At 45.9% G+C, this 21,597-nt stretch overlaps 1 protein-coding gene across 1 annotated transcript in view; it reads left to right on the forward strand.

The window, feature by feature from the left end:
• Nucleotides 1-21,597, forward strand: part of cacna1ba (calcium channel, voltage-dependent, N type, alpha 1B subunit, a) — a 167,766-nt gene that overhangs the window by 134,885 nt on the left and 11,284 nt on the right. Inside the window, 4 exon segments of the mRNA XM_062562322.1 lie at nt 211-326; nt 774-955; nt 14,212-14,347; nt 15,143-15,262. Coding sequence (XP_062418306.1) covers nt 211-326; nt 774-955; nt 14,212-14,347; nt 15,143-15,262 — 554 coding nt within the window.

Below are 21,597 nucleotides of genomic sequence, written 5' to 3' on the forward strand. Positions count from 1 at the left end.
GATAATTCATATGGTTCAACAGATACAGATAATGCTGTACTCGCTCATCTCTACAGATAATGCTGTACTCGCTCATCTCTACTTATCATGTTCTCTAGCGATTACTGGAGAATCCCCCTCCCTTTGCAGTCTCGAGTCGTCACATGACCAAGATTTGAAATACTGCCTCTCCTTTCTTTATCATTCTTTCTTCTCCTCTCAAATCCTCAGCCAATGAACTTACCATTGGAAAGGTTTATGCGGCCCTGATGATCTTCGACTACTACAAGCAGAATCGATCGAAGAGGCTGCAGCAGCAGCAACAACAGGGCGCGTCACGCTCCCAGGTACGACATACACACCATGATAGCCTGCACACACATTCAATTGTGCAAACCTTTAAGCATGTCCCCACATGTATTATGCCTGCATGCATACACACATGCAGAATATGATTTCTATCCACTGGCCATTCATTTGTAGATTACAAAATCAACAGGTAATGTTTTCAGTGTAAAGTGACCATTAGAAGTGACATCAAAAGATGGACCTACATTTGGCTGCTGGCTGGGGTCCACTACTGTACAGGTGGAGGTTTGTTTCAGCACTCAAACAATCTCACAGTTGCACAGTGATGTATCTATTATTCGCATGATTGTGAGAAATTAATATTTTGGCTTGAGTCTCTACATCTGGGTGGCACGGAGACCCTGCTGTTAGATCTTGTTGCAACAATATTCTGCCTGCTGCTGCTCAATGTCTTCAGCATGTTGCCATACATCTCTCCTCCACAGTGCAAGGTCGGAGCTCTGTTTACGCCATTGCTGCCTCTGACTCACATGCAGGAGAAAGATCTGCCTATGATGTTAAACAGTGTGGAGCCTCCCAACATGCTTCAGCCTCAGCCCAAAACCCATGCTGAGTCGCAGCCACAGACCAGACCTAGCTCCAACTCCCTCAACAATGGAGGCACACTGTAAGTTCAATGCTTCAGGAATTAGGGTAAAGATGCTGTCACAGTTGTTTAAGGTGCAGTTTTGTGCAAACGGGGGCTAAACACGTCTAATGACTAATAGAATGATGTTGTGTAAAGGTATGCTGGAGTCTTCAATGTATTCGTTGTTGCAAACTGCACGTTTTCGGTCCCTGATTTACTAAGATTATTATGCAGCCACTGAAGTCTATAAAGAGGCAGTAGAAACCCTAAAGACGCGTCGCACTGAAGTACTTTAGATGTTAGCTTGATTACTCTGTTTCACCGAGAAGGAACATGCGCCAATCACTTACTTGGCAGATGCATTTTATTGATCAAGAGAGTATCAACAGCACATGAAACTCTATTGAAGTGACGATGACGATTACAATGACGCTGAAAATGACGGTGACGTTAACGATGATGATGACAATGACGGTCAAAAGTTTTTCCCCATGCTCACCCTGCAGCCATGCTCCAAACAACCCCTCACCACAGGTGAACAGACACACACTAATACACGCACACCACACCCCTTTACGGTGTCGTGGATACAAATGACGTCACACCACACGCACACATACAAACAATGTAGAAGGAAAGGAATAATACAATAATACAAAAGAATAATCAAAACCCGATGTATGGCTCCTACATTCCGGCCCCAAATTATTTCATATTTCAATTCACCTAGTGGGAGACAGACATCAATCAAAATGCAAAGTGAACATTCAGTCCCTTGATGTCGATGTTCATGTACGAGATATCCAAAGATCTTCACTGCCCCTCTGCTTCCTGCAGAAGGCAGACTTTAGTTATTGGTCGGTTCAGATAACTGGTTTTAGTTTTTATCTGTACATGTCGCACTAGTCCATTTTTGTCCGGAATAGTATCCACAATTCTTCCCGTAATCCAAGTACTGCCAGGAGCCATATCATCCACTAGCACCACCAGATCTCCTGAAACAAAATTTCTTTTTACGGAATTCCACTTCTGGCGCTCCTGAAGTCCAGGAAGGTACTCCTACAAAGGTCTTGGAGGATTTTCTTGGCGGACAAAACAACAGGTGCCAAGAAACCAAAAGGGTTGTAAATTGAACTAGTCACGGACAAGATTCCTCTTCTTGTGAATGGGTGGGCCTTAAGTGAAATTTTAAACTTGAAGGAGTCAGATTGGACGCACCACTGAACACCCAAGGCACGCTCTACAGGCAAAGCATCACTGTCCAAATCCAGATCTTTTACCTCTTTGGCCCGCTCCTCCTGAGGGATAGCAGCGAGGACGATGCGTTGGTTACTAATCCACTTTGTGAGCTTAAATCCCACTTTAGCACACAAGGCACAGAGCTCTTGACATAAAGATACTGCTTCCTCTTCAGAGCCAACAGACACCAAACAATAGTCGACGTAGAAATTGTGCAGTACAGTGTTAACTGCCACAGGACTGAAGCACTTTTGATTGTCTTCACCACACTTCCTCAGGGCGAGACAGGCACAGCTAGGGGAGGAAGTAGCACCGAATTCTGTACTCTACTAGCTCCTGAGTACAATCTCCATCTGGCCACCACAAGAATCTCAACAGTCAACTGGCAACCTGATGAAACATGGCCTCAATATCAGCCATGAGCACGACAGGTTCTTTGCGTAATCTTGTGAGGACTACCACTAACGAATTTGTGAGATCTGGTCCCTGAAGAAGCTGAGAATTCAAAGACATCCCCCGAAACCTGACCCCACAATCAAAAACTACTCGCAGCTTTTTCTTCTTGGAATGATACACCGCATGATGGGGTACATACCACACCCTTCCATCACAACGGGCCAGCTGCTCAGTAGGAACTCTCTCTGCGTAGCCATTAGTCAGCATGCCAGACATGAATGTAATGTAGTCAGAGCGAAAAGATAGATCTTTGTTCAAACGCCTTTTGAGACTCAACGTACGCTGCTCTACGATTGTCTTATTGATTGGCATTTTGAGGGATCTTTGTCTTACCGGCAAACCGATATTATAATGACCATCAATGAGCTTAGCAGATTCAGAAACTAACTCAATGAAGCGCTTATCCTATCTCGACAGACCAGGTTGGTCATCATGCAGATTTTCAGGAAAATCCACCTTCACTTGTTTTTCCCAAATCTCATCAAGTCTCGCCACGGAGATGCGATTAACTGAGATGTCGGGCTGTGAACACTGATCACGGATCTGATTATCTCCTCGCAGCGGACCATTCACGGTCCAACCCAGAATGGTTTTAATTGCATAAAGCCCGCCGTTCACTGCGCGAACTACCTCCCACGGCTCCAGAGCTTGAGGGACGTTAGTGCCGATCAAAAGGTCCACATCAGCGTCAATCTCTGGTATTTGTATGTGTCTCAGGTGCGACCATCTTTGGAGGTCTTTTGAGCGTGGAATGTTACCTCTATGAACAGGCATGCTTCTTTGAGTAAAAATCTCACGCAGGTCACAAAAGCTGTCAGAATCCAACTTGGAGACTTCCAAGTCTGACAACTTGTAACTTTCCACCACCTTCTCCTGCCCCATAGTTCTAAAGAGTATTCCGAGCTTCTTCCCTGTAAGATTGAGCCGGGTCATGAGCCGCTCTGTACAAAACAAGGCAGTACTCCCCGGATCCAGAAACGCATACGTGACCAAGGTGTACGTGACCAGTGTACAGTCCTGCTTACCGGCCTCAGTCAAGCCACTGGACTGAACAGACACCACAGCGCCTTCTCTGACTGGTTCAAACCCACCACTGGCCTGAGTCGAACTCTTTTGTTTTGCTTTGGGGTGAAAATGCAACAACGTGGGGTGTCTATAATTGCATACTCTACATATTAGACGTTTTCTGCCATCTTTACTCATGTGCCCAACGCACAGACATCCAAATCACATACGGTTCTCCTTCAAAAAAGACAATTTTTCATCTTGTGTCTTTTTATCTAAAGAAAGACAAACATCCAACGAATGTCCAGCTCCACAGAACAAACAAACTTTCACAAGCGAGTTCTTCTCTATTTCGTTCCCAGACTCCACTTTCTTCTCAGCAGGTGTTACGGTAGTGGCAAAACTACTGCCTCTAGCCTTTGAACCAGTTTGAGAGTGCAACTTGACTATTTTTAATTCCTTTCTTCCCGTCACAGGTGTATCTTGTATATTTCCAAATAGATGGTCACTTGCTATCTTGACTTGCCTCTCAACAAACTCCACAATGTCCGAAAATGTAGCTCTACGGTGAAACTTCTCTTGAATATCACCAGCCACACTTCTCCAATGATCCCGCAACTTATAAGGCTGCTTTTTCACAATGCTTTGCATATTCGTAGGTACATCCAGATCTTTTGCGGCAGTCCCCATGGAATTGCAACATTCCTGTAACATTAGACTATACGCCTGCAAAGCCTCAATATCTTCAGCTTTAACCATTGGCCATGAAAGCACCTTAATCATATAAGCGGAGGCTACTTTGAATGGATCGCCAACATTTTCTTGAAGTAGTGACCTTGCCTTAGTCTATCCCCGCTAGTCTATCCTGATGTTGCAGATGTTGACAGCTACGGACCAAATCCCTGGGCTGACCTCTCATATACTGCTCAAGGTAAAACAAACAGTCCTTTTGACTTTGTGTTCTAGCTTCAATGTTGTGTTCAAATCCTCTTATGAAGGTTTGATACTCCAGAGGATCTCCATCGAAAACCTGTAGGTCTCGCTTAGGTACGAGAAAAAGTGACTGTTGTTCAACCAATAAAGATGTGATTTGATTTTGTCTTTCCAAAACTGTGAGAAAACGCTGATCACAATGATTCACTGTCACGGGTGTATCTCCAGATTGAATGTGAGTAACTGGTGGATAAGAAGCACCTCCTGGAAGAGTGGACATACCAACCCCAGTCGCAGCAGCAGGCAGAGAAAGCAAAGCAGACGGACCGGGCCGGGTCACAGCAGCAGGCGGCTCCCTTCTGTTGTGTGTCTTAGGCCTCACAGCAGAATAACCTGAAAGCAAAGCTTCACCTCCAGCCTCTGCATCCCATGGTTGGGTGTTGAACTCAGGCACGAATTTGACAGCATCAGGTCTTAACTGTGTTCCTTTTCCTCTTTCCAAATAAGAGTTCATCCCATCTGATTTTACGGAAACATTAGACACACAGGATCCTTCTGAAGCCTTGAACACACTCACTTTAGCCATAGATGCCGCCAGCTTTGTGTCCAGGTCCAGCTCCTCCTTTCTCTTCCTCAATACCTCCTGCTGTTCTTCCAGGGCATGTTTCTGACTCAGCATTCTTTGACGAGCCATAAGAGCAGCTGTCTCAGCTTCAGCCCTTAATCTAGCTGATGAAGTAGTGGACATAGATTCACTTATTACTGAACTGCGCCTCTTTGACTTCACTGATACGTTAGAAACACTATCAATCGGTCTAATGTCATCTACTACATTTTCCACAATACCTGCCTCATTGTTGGGAACAGATCCTAAACATGGTGCGGCCCATAAAGCAGGGACAGCGGCCCATTGGTTCATTTTCCCTACTGACACTGGGCCGGCCCAATCATCTCTTAGCAGGCTCCACCCCTCCCTCTCTGTGTGTCAGTCAGATGCATTCAGTGACTCCGAGGTAGAAAGAAATGTGTGGATTAGGATGGAGAAACAAAAACGTAAGAGCAAGGGGGGTGCAGAGAAATTGCGGGCCAAAAAAAAAAATCTAGAGGTTGATGCCTCAACATGTTCAAAAATGACTGACATGTTTAGTGCTGTAGCTTCAGTTTCCAAAACTACTACAGAACCTGACGACATGTTGCAGAAACAGCAGGTGAACATAGCACATGGAGGAGGAGAGGTGACTAGCCATAGCGATAGCGGTGCTTGCGGCTCACAGTAGGGTTGCCAACTCTCCCAAACCCAAATCAGGGACACTTTCGCAGGCTGACGGGTGGGTGCTAGCTGGCGGCCGGGCTCTGGCCACCCGGCACCCGCGCGCACACTGGTCTGATGCGCCACAACTTCACAACAACCGGGAGTTTTTCGCGCGTCATTGACTTAGCAGGCTGTGATTGGAAATCGGGACTGGAGCTGTCCCGACCGGGACAAATCAAAATTGCCCATAATTCGGGATGTCCCGGGTAATACGGGACGGTTGGCAAACCTAGCTCGCAGGCAGCAGAGGAGAAGGTGCAGCAGGTGTCTAAGTCTGACAGTGAAGTCCAGGAGGGGCAGAATGATCAGGAGAGTGTCATTGAAACGGTAAGCAAGCAGGTAGCTACATGAACAGAGAGGGAGTGTTAATCAGGGCGAGTGCATGAGGATAGGATCTGGACCGTGAGTCTGTAATAAAGAGTTGATTGATAGTGTGTGTGGGCCTGGCTGGGCCACAACCAAGATGATGACGATTTAACAGTTACCTCAAATAATGAATATTATAATAAGGCAACAAACATTATCGTTGTCGGTTGTTGCTATTATAAAGTCTGAGTGTCAGGTTGTCATTTGTCAAATTGTCACTTAAAAGTTACTGTAATGGCCACTCGGCTAAAGTAAAATATCCACAACACCATGAAGATGACTTGCTACTTTAAACAAGCTCGATGCATTATCAAGGCATGACAGTATTTTTCCAGCATTATCCGCCCTTTGCATTAGGTTTTTAATTTCTCTTATTGCACCTTTAATCTTTCTTATTTTTACTTGGCGTTCTTCTTGGGGCTTTTCCAATTTGTGCTCAAAGGCTTTTGGTGTAAGTGTTATTTGTCTTTTCTCAACTTGGCTGGTGTCCTTCAACTCCATTTTCCAGTTACAAAAAATCCCAAAAATATCTGCTAATGACGTTAAGACATAGCTCTCTTTTATAATTTGTATTTCCACCTGAAAATAGTACAGCTACAGTGCATTGTTTTGATTCCCCCTAACTTCCACCGAGGCTAAACTAGACTCAACCCTAGTCTTCTGTGCGTACTAGCGGTGGGTATTTATGTACCTAAATACAGATAGCCTCAAACCAGACTAAGCGTCTTAGAACGAGAACTACGGCGGCACTCCCAAGCGCAATGCTTCACCCGCTTGACGCACAAACAAAAACCCTACAAAAAGGTCCCAAAACAAACAAACTAGTACAATCACCTTATGCGAAAGTACTGCTAAGCCTAGCGGGGAATACAGTCCGTCTTTGACAAACAATGCACAATGTTTACAGACGTGTACCTTTCATTAGAAGCGCTGTGATTACAAAAGGCACAGTAACAGCAAATTTGTGAATCAATGGGCTTTACGCGAGTCTAATGAGCATTCACGTCTATCGTTTACAACTTTGAAAGCGATCTCAAACATCCAGCGTTATCACGACAAATACATTTCCGCGCTTCAACAAACTTTCTTTTGACAAATATAGCAGCTTATACACAATAAACAATATACAAAAGCCGCAGCAGGCTAAGACATGAGGGGATCATACTAAAGACGCGTCGCACTGAAGTACTTTAGATGTTAGCTTGATTACTCCGTTTCACCGAGAAGGAACATGCGCCAATCACTTACTTGCCAGATGCATTTTATCGATCAAGAGAGTATCAACAGCACATGAAACTCCATTGAAGTGACGATGACGATTACAATGACGATGAAAATGACGGTGATGTTAACGATGATGATGACAATGACGATGACGGTCAAAAGAAAGTTTTTCCCCATGCTCATCCTGCAGCCATGCTCCAAACAACCCCTCACCACAGGTGAACAGACACACACACCACACCCCCTTACGGTGTCGTGGATACAAATGACGTCACACCACACGCACACATACAAACAATGTAGAAGGAAAGAATAATTCAAAAGAATAATAAAACCCGATGTATGGCTCCTACAGAGGCCTTCACCCGCGCAGTGCACTTGGTTTTTTCAAAGAAATGGATCTACAAGGCAGACCGAACTTCACCACAGATGTTTATTTGAACTCACACTGGTGAGGAAGAGGAATTGTCCTTGGAGGTTAGACTGGGGAGGCTGGATGGTAGAGTCTCGGACGGTAACTGGCAAGGGAGGGAGAAGAGCTGGTCAAGGCGGAGGAGCAGGACACAGAATGGAGCTGAGGAAGAAGCAGACAGCTGGAAGTTAAGTCCTGAACAGCAATACCACAATAGTTAGGCAACAGAATACTATTCAACAGAACAGCGGCCGGGAAGCAGATTACCACGAGAGGAACTGGCGAAGACTGGAAAATCAGACCGGCTTCATACTGGAGGTGAGTAGAGGCAATCAAGAAGATCAGCAGCAGGTGGCAGGAATTGCGAGACGATCCCACTTTGACCAGCTGACAACCAGGAACGAGAGGGGAAAAAACACAAAAGACAGACACAGACCCAACAGCAAGTTTCTTCGACCACCAGCTTAAAACCCTTTTAATTGAGAGCTAAGTATTTTAGTCAGCCTTGTACCGGGGTGTGGAATCTCCCGGATCTAACAACATCCAAGCAATGGATAGAACAAGAAAATATAGCAAATTGGGCCTGTAGCGGTATAATATAAAAAAAACACAGATGTAAGCATCTTATGATGAGAAAAAAAATCTGCCTAGCTGTTGTTTTACTAAATCCTCATTTTATGGGCCAACAACACGTCATTACTTTGGTTTGGTTGTGGATTGTGAGTCTTGCTGCGTCCCTTAAAACGTTTAGATAAATAATTTATCTTGTTCCCAATGTAAGCAACATACTAGGAATGCCTCTTCTTAAGAGTTCTTAGAAACTTAGAAGGGGTGAAAATGCAATAGATGTTGCAATCTGCTTCAAAATGCTTTTAAGCCAGGAGGTGCCGGTCGGATTATATCCACTTCAGCTACTCAAGCTCAGCCACCCTGGTGGGCGAAACTGCGCAGTGGGGAGTGATCAATTGTAAACGTGAGGAGGGCGATATATTAAGTCCATTCACCGGTGTTTCTTCCTGCACCGTGATGCCCACTTCTGAATGACGTGTTGGATGAAGAAGCGCTGATATTAAGACGTGCTTTCAGACGTGAGGGTGTTCCGGGACAGATCAGACTCTTTAGCTGTGCCTCAGGAGTACCTTTGTGCAGACTGCTGGGTCCAAAAATTCAGCACCGCACAGCGTGAAGCCTGCTCTCACTATCCCACAGATGGTCTGTGTGGCACTGCGCTTTCTTGCAAGCGGCATTGCTTTTATATGCCGTAAGAAATGCCGAAACTGTAAATAAAGGCACTATTTTCCGTACCGTCCGAAGTGTGTGTTTGGCCCTGAAGTCCTTGGCACAACCCTAACCCTAACCCTTCACTGGCCACAGAAGAATGTGTTACACCAAAGAGGATTTCCACAGTCCGTACACATGCAACATCCTCTGTTAAGGCACGTACCAGCCTGCAAAATGATTTTATGTTGACTTGTTGCCAGGATCTTTGCTGTCCAGTCATGTTTGTTCTTTATGAACATTAATTGTAGAAAGATATTTAGAATTAGACACAGCATAGAGATTTGTGTATATGGTTGTACAACTTATCCTCCCATTGTGGATAAGGGTTTAAAATTAGGCCTTGTCTTTTGGATACATTTCCAGAGGAGGTGTCATTCCCTCTGCTCAGTTTTGAAACAATCATATTAAAGCAATTAAAACAGAGTGTACAACTTTCCTAGGAGATATGTCTAAATCCTTCCGCATTCAGTCGGTCCGTGATTGTCTGCTTTTTCTCTTTGTTTAGTTACAGCTGCCGTATTCCCTTTTTTGCGTATGATATGCTTCACTTCCACATACATTTCATTATAAGTTGCTGCTCAGCGGGTGGGAAATATGCTGCGTGTGGCGTATTCTCCATTTCTGCATCAGTAAATCTGTGATCAATATCGTGGTCTACTTAAGAAAGCTGTGGATGTGCACTTATTCGAGATATTCAATTCAATTCATTGCCTCAGAGGGCTTTACAGTCTGTACACATGCAACATCCTCTGTCCCGAAACCCTCACATCGGCACAGGAAAAACTCCCCAAAATATGAAAAAACCCTTCAATGGGGAAAAAAAGGGAAGAAACCTTAGGGAGAACGTCAGAGGAGGGATCCCTCTCCCGGGATGGACAGACTGCAATTGATGTCATGTGTACAGAATCAACAATGTAAAAGATGTACAATACATTCAATTTCTCTAACAGAAATGATACAAGTAATTGCAAGTAGCAGAACAGGAGTACGGCAGGACCACTGCAGGGACAACCACCATCAGGTCGAACCACCATCCACAGAGGCTTCTGTGGGGAGGGAGAGCAGAAAGATGTTGGTTTATGATGACAGTAATACGAATCATATTTAAAGTAATGATGATGGCAGCAGCAGGTGTCAGCAGAGGCATGCCAGGAGTCAGAACCGGGGTCCGCACAAAACTATGATCCACGGAGACCTGCTAGGCGAGAAAGCACAAAAAACTCCCGGAAAGAAGCTTAATTAGTGATGTACATTAATAAAACATGGATGATTGTGAAAGGAGAGAGTGAGAGTGTGAGCGTGAGAGAAGGGCTCGGTGTGTCCTAAGAAGTCCCCCGGCAGTCTAAGCCTAGAGCAGCTTAACTAAGGGCTGATCCAGGCTAACCTGAGCCAGCCCTAACTATAAACAATATCAAAGAGGAATGTTTTAAGCTTTATCTTAAATGAACTGACCGAGTCTGCCCCCCGGACTGAAAGTGGAAGCTGGTTCCACAAAAGAGGAGCTTGATAACTGAAGGCTCTGGCCCCCATCCTCCTTTTTAAAACTCTAGGAACCACAAGTAGCCCAGCATCTACGGAGCGCAGATGCCTTGTAGGGCAATACGGTGTAACAAGCTCTTTGAGATAAGACGGTGCCTCACCAGCAAGTGCCTTGTAAGTGAGGAGAAGTACCTTAAATTCTATTCTTGATTTAACAGGAAGCTAGTGCAGAGAAGTTAATACAGGAGTTATATGATCCCATTTCTTACTTCTTTTAATACACGTGCTGCAGCATTCTGAATCAGCTGGAGAGGTTTAAGCGATTTACAAGAGCAGCCTGATAACAAAGAATTACAGTAATCCAGTCCAGAAGTAACAAATGCATGAACTACTTTTTCTGCATCACTTTGAGACAAGAAGTTCCTGATTTTCGATATATTACGTAGATGAAAAAAGGCAGTCCTTGAGGTCTTCTTTATATGAGAGTTGAAGGACATATCCTGGTCGAAGAGAACTCCAAGATTTCTGACGGTGCTGTTGGATACCAGAGCAATTCCATCCATAGAGACTGTATCACGTGACAGCTGATTTCGAAGGCGCTCTGGGCCTATCATGATAACTTCCGTTTTTTTTACATCAGGAAGTTGCAGGTCATCCAAGTTTTGATGTCTCCAAGACAATCCTGAAGTCTAACAAGTTGGTTGGTGTCTTCTGGCTTGATCGATAGATACAGTTGAGTATCGTCTGCATAACAATGGAAGTTTATGAGGTGTTTTCTGATAACGTCGCCCAAAGGAAGCATGTAAATAGAATCGGTCCATGCACAGAACCTTGTGGAACTCCGTGACCAACATTGGTGGTCCTCGATTCACAAACACAAACTGGGATCGATCCGATAAATAAGATTTAAACCAGCTGAGTGCACTTCCTTTGATGCCAATCAAGTGTTCCAGTCTCTGCAGCAGGATACGGTGATTGATGGTGTCAAATGCAGCACTGAGGTCCAGCAATACAAGAAAAGAGACAAGTCCTTGGTCCGATGCAAGTAGAAGATCATTTGTAATTTTCACCAGTACCGTTTCTGTGCTATGATGCACTCGAAATCCTGACTGGAAATCCTCGAACAAAGCATTGTTTTGTAGAAAGTGACATAATTGATTCTTGACAGATTTCTCAAGGATCTTAGCAAGGAAGGAAAGATTAGAGATGGGTCTGTAGTTAGCCAACACCTCTGGAGCTAGAGTAGGTTTCTTAAGAAGAGGTTTAATTACAGCTACCTTGAAGGACTGTGGTACATGTCCTGTCAACAAAGACAGATTCATAATATCCAGTAGGGATGTGCTAATTAACGGAAACACTTTCTTAAGCAGCTTAGTTAGAATCGGATCCAGGAGACAAGTGGAAGAGTTGGATTTCAAAATTGTAGATGTCAGTTGATCAAGGTTGATGGAAGATAAACCATTCAAGTAGGTATCAGGGCCCACGGCTGCATCCAAGGATCCTACATCCGAGGACTGGTCGGCTCCGTTTGGGGGCAGGAGACCATCAATTTTCTCTTTGATAGTCAGAATCTTATTATTGAAGAAGTTCATCACAAGTCGTTACTACTGAGGTCCACAGGAATACACGGCTCGACAGCGCTGTGATTCTCTGTCAGTCTGGCTGCAGTGATGAAGAGAAACCTGGAGTTGTTTTTATTTTTCTCGATTAATGATGAGTAATAAGATGCTCTTGCATTACGGAGAGCCTTCTTATATGTTTTAACGCTGTCTTGCCAAGTTAGCCTAGATCCTTCTGATTTGGTGGAACGCCATAACCGCTCAAGTTTCCGCACAGTTTGCGGGTTTGAGAGTTATACCAAGGGGCGAAGTTCCTTCTTGTTGCCATTCTTCTTTTGAGGGGAGCAATACCGTCCAGTGCCATTCTCAAAGAGCCTGTGGCAGTATCGACAAGATCTGAACTTAGAACAGAGGGAATGGCTTCTTTAAATGAGGCTACAGCGGTATCCGATAAATATCGACTGTAGAAACCCTTGGCAGGAGGAGGAGATTCTGGCAGTAGAAATTCGAAGGTTATCAGACAATGGTCCGACAGGAGAGGGTTCTGTGGAAAGATTGTTAAGTGTTCTATCACAATACCATATACAAGAACCAAGTCGAGCGTGTGGTTAAAACAATGAGTTTGTTTATTTACAGTCTGACAGAAACCAATTGATTCCAGCAAAGAGAGAAATGAAGTACCAAGGCTGTCGTTATCGACATCCACATGAATGTTAAAGTCACCCACTATAATTACCTTGTCCGTTTTAAGGACCAAACTCGTTAAGAACTGTGAAAATTCACATAAAAATTCAGAATAAGGACCTGGGGCCCTGTACACTATTACAAAGAGAACCGGCTGGATTATTTTCCAGGTTGGTTGTGAAAGTCAGACTTTCAAATGAGTTTATTAAGTTTATTAAAAGGCAGGAGTCATAAATAGCTGCCACTCCACCCCCTCGGCATGTGCCTCGGGGGATATGAGTATTAACATGACTTGGAGGAGTCGTTTCGTTTAAACTAAAGTACTCCCTATCCGATAGCCATGTTTCAGTAAGACAGAAAATATCAACATGGTTGTCAGATATTAGTTCATTTACTAAAACAGCTTTAGAGCACAGAGATCTAATATTCAAAAGTCCCCCTTTAATTCTCCTAGTTTGTTGCACTGTTGTATTGTTACATTTAACTTTGATTAAGTTATTAAATATAACTCCTCGGTTGTTTACCTTTAACTTAAATAACGGTGTCCGTGGGGCAGAAACAGTTTCTATAGAGTTAATTACACTGAGTGACTGCTCGGAAGGAAGCGCAGAGAAGTGTGTAAGACTGCGACTCTGCACCAGATATGTGCTCCTGGATCGACTTAGCGCCTCCTTCGCAGCGGGAATCGGCAAACGTGCAACCGATTAAGCTGCAATGAGCAGGTCACACTAAGTCAAGCGGCGCTTTATCACTTAGCCCCGATTTCTTTATTCTACTTTTGTGCAATACCCCCCAGAAGTCTGCTGTATAGTTTAGTTGAGAACGTAAAAAGGATGTATATTTTTTCCTTCTGTTGTTTTCTGGAGCAGCAGGGTGTCACATAATTGGCTATCATAATGTTGAGTATAAAGATTGCAATTTCCGATTCTGGAGTTTTCCTCATCAAGACATAGCCTTTCTAGAGTCTCGCAATGAGTCTGAGAATTATTTCCCCCAAAACTTTGACTTTTACTGTATATCTTCATAGTATCTTGCTTAGTGACAATGTCACACAGTAACAGAACCCCCTCTGTGCTAAAAAAAGAGTTAAGATAGTTGTCATTATTTACCGGAAATAATATAAAATAATAGAATGTAGTTATTTTACAGTAATGTAAGGTTGCACCCAAGCCAATTGGGGTACAAGGCAATAAGGGGAAATCATTATCCTTCTACAACCGGGTTGCGTACACATTTGTAATGCGTCAAATGAAGTTCAATTTTGGAAAGTGAAAAGTGTAACTTGTGACAAAAAAAAGACACTGTGTTGTTATTATAATGCTGGGCTGTGACTTCTACAACACAGGCCAGGACGTAACCACAACATCAAAGCATCATCTTCTTGGGTAATGGAGAAACCTGAGGAAGTGGCCGGAGTTGAGACTAAGAGAACCGTGTTCAGGGGCCCATCAAAGGACACACCAGACATTGCTGTCATGCAGGTACTGTACACAGGTGCTGTGACTGTTAAAATGTATTTTAACCTGTTGTTTCCTACAGTTGTGTATTTGCAAAATATGTTATACATCTCTGACTGCAGATTTTGTCTGGCTGAGTCATGTGAGTTGAGAGATTACTTAACCGTTCCCGCAACTAGCGAGTAAAAGTACATTTTAAGAATAATTATACTTTGTTTGCCTATAAGGAAGGTGACAGGTTGAGGAATAAAAATCGTTGCAGATTTCAGAAAAAAACATGTACCATATCCTTCCCTCAGGGAATGTCTCATCAAGAAAAGCATGAAGTTTAGTTTTTAACTGCTTTAGTAAAGCTATCTGACGTGGGGGTTGCACAGCCCAAATGGTTGTGCATATTGTCATTTTTGTAGCAAATTGCGCGACTGGGGTCCTCTACTCCCCCACACCGTCGTCACAGCTAGTCGGAGCTAGAGGATATATGGACACATATTGGGCTGCGGCACAGTGGGAACGGGGGCCGCTGCAGGCCAGCGGGAATTGTGGTCCGCTGCATTAACCATGTGAGGGCTGTTATGCAAATACCAGCTTTTATTTGAATAAATGACTTTGTAAAACTGAATAAATAGTTTGTGCGATAATTGCCTTGTCTTTCTGGGAAATTTTGCTCAATGCAGTTCTTAGTGTTATTCTAGGGTTCAAGTTGCTAAACACCGTTTAAAGAATACTGTTTGTTATTAAGATGAAATAAGGGAACCCTCTTCACGACCACCTATCTTATGATGCTAATGGGAGTGGTTGTGTGTGTGTGCCTATCTGCAGGAATCCGTGGAGATAAAGAAAATGGAGACCGGTGTCAGCGGCACAATCCCAGTTCCTGGCACAGGTCTGGACAACAACGGCAGAGCAGCTTCTATGCCTCGACTCAATGCTGAACTGCCGGTAACACCTCATCTTCACAACATTGTTTTAAATTAATTTCAACCATTCAGCATTTTCATTCATTAGGATTATGCAACAAAAAAAAGGGTTGCACAAAAAATGCAGTTGTATACCCTTTGCTGCATGTTAAAACCTGACAAACAAAACAAAACACAAGCATTTCTGAAGTGCATTATTTAATTTGACATAAACGCAAACTGCCGGAAAAAAAATAATTATCTTTGCAGATAATATGGCTGCTATCGTAACATTAAACATGGCAACATTGTACATCTACTTTGACTCTGTTTGAGAACCAAGCATCATAGTCCCATCGGAGTCTTGTGGTTCACTTGCCTAGACTGCTCTGTTAAACCTGGAGGGCTTGGCAAAAATGTTGGCTCAACTCAAAATCAAAAGAACGCACCTCCATGGCTCCACCATGGCTCCCAGGGCACTGAAGACCTGCACCAACCAGTTGTCTAAATTCCTGCCACGTCTCTTCAACCTGAGTCTGAAGCAGGTGGAAGTCCCGGTGCTGTGGAAGACGTTTGTGCCTGGTCCCTGTACCAAAGAAGTCAACTCCATCTAGCCTCAATGACTATCAAAGAGTTGCCCTCCCACCCCATGTGATGAAGGTGCTGGATAGGCTGGTCTTGGCCCACATCTGCAATTTGCTTACCAGCCTCATGTGGGAGTGGACGACGCTATCATCTACCTGCTGCAACAAGCCCAGTCGCATCTGGATGGAACTGGTGGCTGTGTGAGAATCACTTTCTTTGACATTTCCAGTGCATTCAACACCATCCAACCACTGCTGCTGAGTGAGAAGCTACGGATTCTGTACAAGAAGGGGATGAGTAGACTCTTTTTCTTCTTTTTTTTTCAACAAGATGTTGGAGATGTTCTGTCTGTGGCCAATGCTCTGTACTTCGCGATTGTCTGCTGGAGAAGCAGCATTGGAGCGGTTGACACCAACAGACTTAAGAAGCTACTGAAGAAAGCCTGATCCATCATCGGCTGCCAAAAATAGCATCCAGAGCAGGTGGTGGAGAGGAGGACAATGAAAAGTGTTGTCCATATTGGATAACCCGGACCACCCTCTTCACCACCTACTGCAGGGACAGCGGAGCACCTTCTCCAACAGGAAGATCCAGCTCTGCTGTCACAAGAACAGACGACGGCGGAGGCGTGCGGGTGGCCAGCAGGGGAGTGGTCAGTCAGGCTACTCCCGCTGCTAGCCAGGGAGGCGCAATCAGCAGCCATGGGGCTGCCCCCGGCGGCCCGGCGGGACTATTCAACGGTGCGCAAAGCGGTAGTCGACAGACTGGGGCTGCTGCCGGAGGACCACCGGCGACGGTTCCGGGGGGCCAGGCTGGGACCCGAGGACCGACCATTCGCCTACGGGCAGAGGCTCAGGGACGCGGCCGCCAGGTGGCTTCTGCCAAACGGGGTTGGAGCAGCGTCGGACGTCCTCGAGAAGGTGGATCTGGAGCAGTCCGTGGAGGGGCTCCCGGCCCGGACGGCGGCGTGGGTCCGGTACCACCGGCCACCGACGCTGGAGGCGGCCACCACCCTGGCCGAGGACCACCTGGCGGTGCACCGCAGCGGACGGGGCGGCCGGGAGGGAGCGCTGCCTGCGACGCAACCGGCAGCAGCGCCAGCCAGAGGGAGCCCGCAGCGGACCGCGGGGCGGCCCTACGGCGGCCGCCGGCAGCTGTACACCGGGACCCCCCGACCGCAGCAAACCCCGGCACCCTTCCTGACCCAACGGGAGGTTCTCAAACGCCAGGGCAGGAGTGCTGGAAGTGCGGGCGGCTCGGCCACCTGCGGAGGGAGTGCCTGCTGATGGAGGTGGGGCAGGTGATCCGGGTCGCCGGCGCTCCATCACCCTCCCCCGGCCCGGGAGCGACGTACCGCGTTCCGGTAAGAATCCAGGGGGGTACACGCCAGGCGATGGTGGATTCGGGCTGCTCGCAGTCCATGATACATCAGAGCCTGGTTCGGCCAGGGGCATTGGTAGAAGCGTCGCGGGTGAAAATTAGGTGTGTGCACGGGGACATTCATGAGTATCCCATAGTGTCCGTCGAACTTAGGTTCAAGGGGAGAAAATATAGAATAAAGGTCGCGGTTAGCTCCCACCTGACGCACTCCGTAATTTTGGGAACGGATTGGGAGGGATTTAACACGCTAATGGGAGAGGCTGCGGGGGTGAGTCGTGACACTCGAACGGGGCAGGAAAACACCCAGTTGCTGGTGCCGAAAAGCCGCCGGGAAATGATTTTCCAGGCGGCTCACTATAATCCGATGGCGGGTCACATGGGATACGGGAAAACACTAGACCGGATAATGGCCCGATTTTATTGGCCAGGCATCCGGGCAGACGCGCGCCGCTGGTGTGCGTCCTGCCCGGAGTGTCAGTTAGTCAATTCACCAGCCATCCCGCGTGCCCCGCTGCGGCCTCTACCGCTGGTGGAGGTCCCGTTTGAGCGCATCGGCATGGATCTAATCGGGCCATTCCACCGGAGCGCACGCGGATACCGCTTTGTGTTAGTCCTCATGGATTATGCAACCCGGTATCCGGAGGCGGTGCCATTGCGCAATATCTCTGCAAAGAGCGTCGCGCAAGCACTGTTTCAGGTCATCTCCCGGGTTGGAATCCCGAAAGAGATTCTAACAGACCAGGGCACCTCGTTCATGTCGCGCACACTGGGAGAACTTTACGGGTTACTGGGCATTAAGTCCGTCCGCACCAGCGTTTACCATCCCCAGACTGACGGGTTGGTGGAGCGGATGAATAGGACGCTGAAGTCCATGATTCGTAAATTTATTAGCGACGATGAACATAATTGGGATAAATGGCTTGACCCTCTGTTGTTTGCAGTCCGGGAGGTTCCCCAGGCCTCCACCGGGTTTTCCCCCTTTGAGCTTCTGTTTGGCAGATCACCAAGAGGGCTGCTGGACCTTATTAAAGAAAGCTGGGAGGAAGGTCCGAGCCCCGGGAAGAACGAGATCCAGTACGTCCTGGACCTACGAGCAAAGCTCCACACACTGGGTAGGATGTCACGAGAGAATTTGCTCCAGGCCCAGGAACGACAACAGCGGCTGTACAACAGAGGAGCCAAGCTGCGAGAATTCACACCGGGAGAAAAGGTACTTGTATTACTTCCTTCTTCCAACTCAAAACTCCTGGCTAAGTGGCAAGGGCCCTTCGAGGTCACACGCCGGGTGGGGGATGTTGATTATGAGGTGGTGCGGTCTGACAGGGGCGGGGCTACACAAATATACCACCTCAACCTCCTGAAACCCTGGAGGGAGGCGGAGTCTGTTTCTCTGATTTCCACAGTATCGGAAAGAGAGGACCTGGGGCCGGAGGTGCCAAAAGCGGCCAATCCCACCCCGCTCCCGTGTGAGGGTCATCTCTCTGAGGACCAGAGAGCAGACATTGCCCAGTTGCAGGAGCGGTTTGCTGATGTGTTCTCCCCCCGGCCAGGCCGCACCGACCTGATAATGCACCAAATCGAGACACCCCCGGGGGTGACGGCGAGGTCACGACCCTACAGACTACCCGAACACAAAAGAAAAGTGGTCCGGGAGGAATTAGCGGCTATGTTGGAGATGGGGGTAATAGAAGAGTCCAACAGCGCCTGGTGCAGCCCCATCGTTCTGGTGGCCAAGAAGGATGGGACTGTGCGGTTCTGCGTGGACTACCGCAAGGTAAACGACGTGTCACGATTCGACGCCTACCCAATGCCCCGGGTCGACGAACTCCTGGACCGGCTGGGCACTGCACAGTTTTTTACGACCCTGGATTTAACTAAGGGCTACTGGCAGATTCCCCTGTCGTCAGAGTCCAAAGAGAAAACAGCTTTCTCCACTCCGTATGGTTTGTACCAATTCACCATGCTTCCCTTCGGCTTGTTCGGTGCCCCGGCCACGTTCCAGCGCCTCTTGTTTTATACCTGAATCTGGCCTCCCTTCCCCGGTGTTGCCAGAGTATTTTAAAATGTTTTATGTCAAGTGACTTTGGGTATTTGGAAAACTGGTATATAAATAGAATGTATTTTATTAACACACATTTTTAATTCAGGAGACTCAACCAATGTCTCATGGTTGGCCAATCGGTATTCTTCCTGCTGTTTCCAAAATTGAGTATTGCAGAGCAACTTGTTAAACCTCTCAATAGCTCTCCAAATCCGCTTCATTCTATGCAGTCTGGTTACAGAACTAATAATTTGACTGAAACCGCCAACCGCTTACTCTTCCGAGAATGTGAAGCTTGAAAATGGATGAAGTGGGTGTAGTAGCAGTGTTTTTTCTTGACCTCCAAAAAGGCTTTCGATACGGTTAATCACTTTGTTTGGATTAATAAACCGTAAAAGTCTCTGGCCATGCTGAAATTCTACCTTGAAGGAAGAACCCAGTGTCTCAGAGTTTCATTATCTGCTTTTAGATCTATTGAGGGAGTACCACAGGATTCTATTTTGGGACCTTTTTAATATTCAGATTATACATTAATGATTTGCTGGATGTCTGCAATGGGTGTAATATTCAAATGTACGCTGATGATGCAGTGATTTATGTTCACGAAAGAGAACAACCTGCACTTAAACTCTCATCAACAATGTCAAATTTAATTGTTTTGCAAATTCCTGCCTTCAACTCAATGTTAAAAATACTTTGTTCTTCACAAAGAGTCATTGCAAGGTGCCACGGTGTTTATCTTTCTGTTGAGATATAAAATGCACTGTTTAACCATGCGGGCTATTAATGCAATGATTGTCTTAGCTGGTTTGCGATTTAAAAAGTCAATTCATCTTTAAGAATCTACTCTTATTGTGACACTTCCCACTGACAATCTTACCGTTGCTGTGACTTAAGTGTCTGAAGGCCGGTGCTACTTTGTATGGTAACTTCTCCCATCAGAATACGAATGGATGTAAATTGGGGCATGTGACATGTAGTGTTAAAGAATGTCGAGGGGTTGGCAGATGAAAGAACGAACATGTTCAAAAGTTGGAATCACGGTTGGGATTATTCAGCCAAACAACTTCTCTCATTCTGGGAGATTTATTTGTCAGATCACAGGTCAAGTAACAGCAGTGCGTTTGCAAATGCAGGAGCAGTTCTGGCATCACGCAGGCCGGAAGAACTGATTAACATCAGGAAGAACATTGTTTTATAAATTTTGGATTAAAAAAAGGAAAGATTTCTATTGGCCCTGAACTGGGGTTGAGGAGGAGCAGGTCCTCTCGCCGCAACACAAGATCCAATCACATAAAATGTGTGGTCTAACATGAATGTAAACATAACAAAGCGTCCGTGTTGTATGGTGCTATGTGTGACTAACGCTCATCCTTATCAGTGTCTGGTTGGCACTTTCTTCTTTGCCCTGTGTCCCTTTTGTTCTGACGTGTGATGAATTGTTCTGGAGTCTCCAATACTACTTTACTGTCCTTTATTTATATCTTCGTACATACACTCACCTAAAGGATTATTAGGAACAGCATACTAATACGGTGTTTGACCCCCTTTCGCCTTGAGAACTGCATTGATTCAACAAGGTGCTGAAAGCATTCTTTAGAAATGTTGGCCCATATTGATAGGATAGTATCTTGCAGTTGATGGAGATTTGTGGGATGCACATCCAGGGCACGAAGCTCCCGTTTCACCACATCCCAAAGATGCTCCATTGGGTTGAGATCTGGAGACTGTGGGGGCCATTTTAGTACAGTGAACTTATTTACAATAACAATTTGAAATGATTCAAGCGTTGTGACATGGTGCATTATCCTGCTGGAAGTAGCCATCAGAGGATGGGTACATGGTGGCCATAAAGGGATGGACATGGTCAGAAACAATGCTCAGGTAGGCTGTGGCATTTAAACGATGCCCAATTTGCACTAAGGGGCCTAGTCTGCCAAGAAGACATCCCCCACACCATTACACCACCACCATGCACAGTGGTAACGAGGCATGATGGATCAATGTTCTCATTCTGTTTACGTCAAATTCTGACTACCATCTGACTGTTAACAGAAATTGAGACTCCTCAGACCAGGCAACATTTTTACAGTCTTCAACTGTCCAACTTTGGTGAGCTCTTGCAAATTGTAGCCTCTTTTTCCTATTTGTAGTGGAGATGCGTGGTACCTGGTGGGGTCTTATGCTGTTGTAGCCCATCGGCCTCAAAGTTTCGCGTGTTGTGGCTTCACAAATGCTTTGCTGCATACCTCCGTTGTAACGAGTGGTTATTTCAGTCAAAGTTGCTCTTCTATCAGCTTGAATCAGTCGGCCCATTCTCCTCTGACCTCTACCATCAACAATGCATTTTTGCCCACAGGACTGCTGCATAC

Source organism: Pungitius pungitius, chromosome 5 (genome assembly GCF_949316345.1).
Source record: "Pungitius pungitius chromosome 5, fPunPun2.1, whole genome shotgun sequence".
NCBI lineage: Eukaryota > Metazoa > Chordata > Actinopteri > Perciformes > Gasterosteidae > Pungitius > Pungitius pungitius.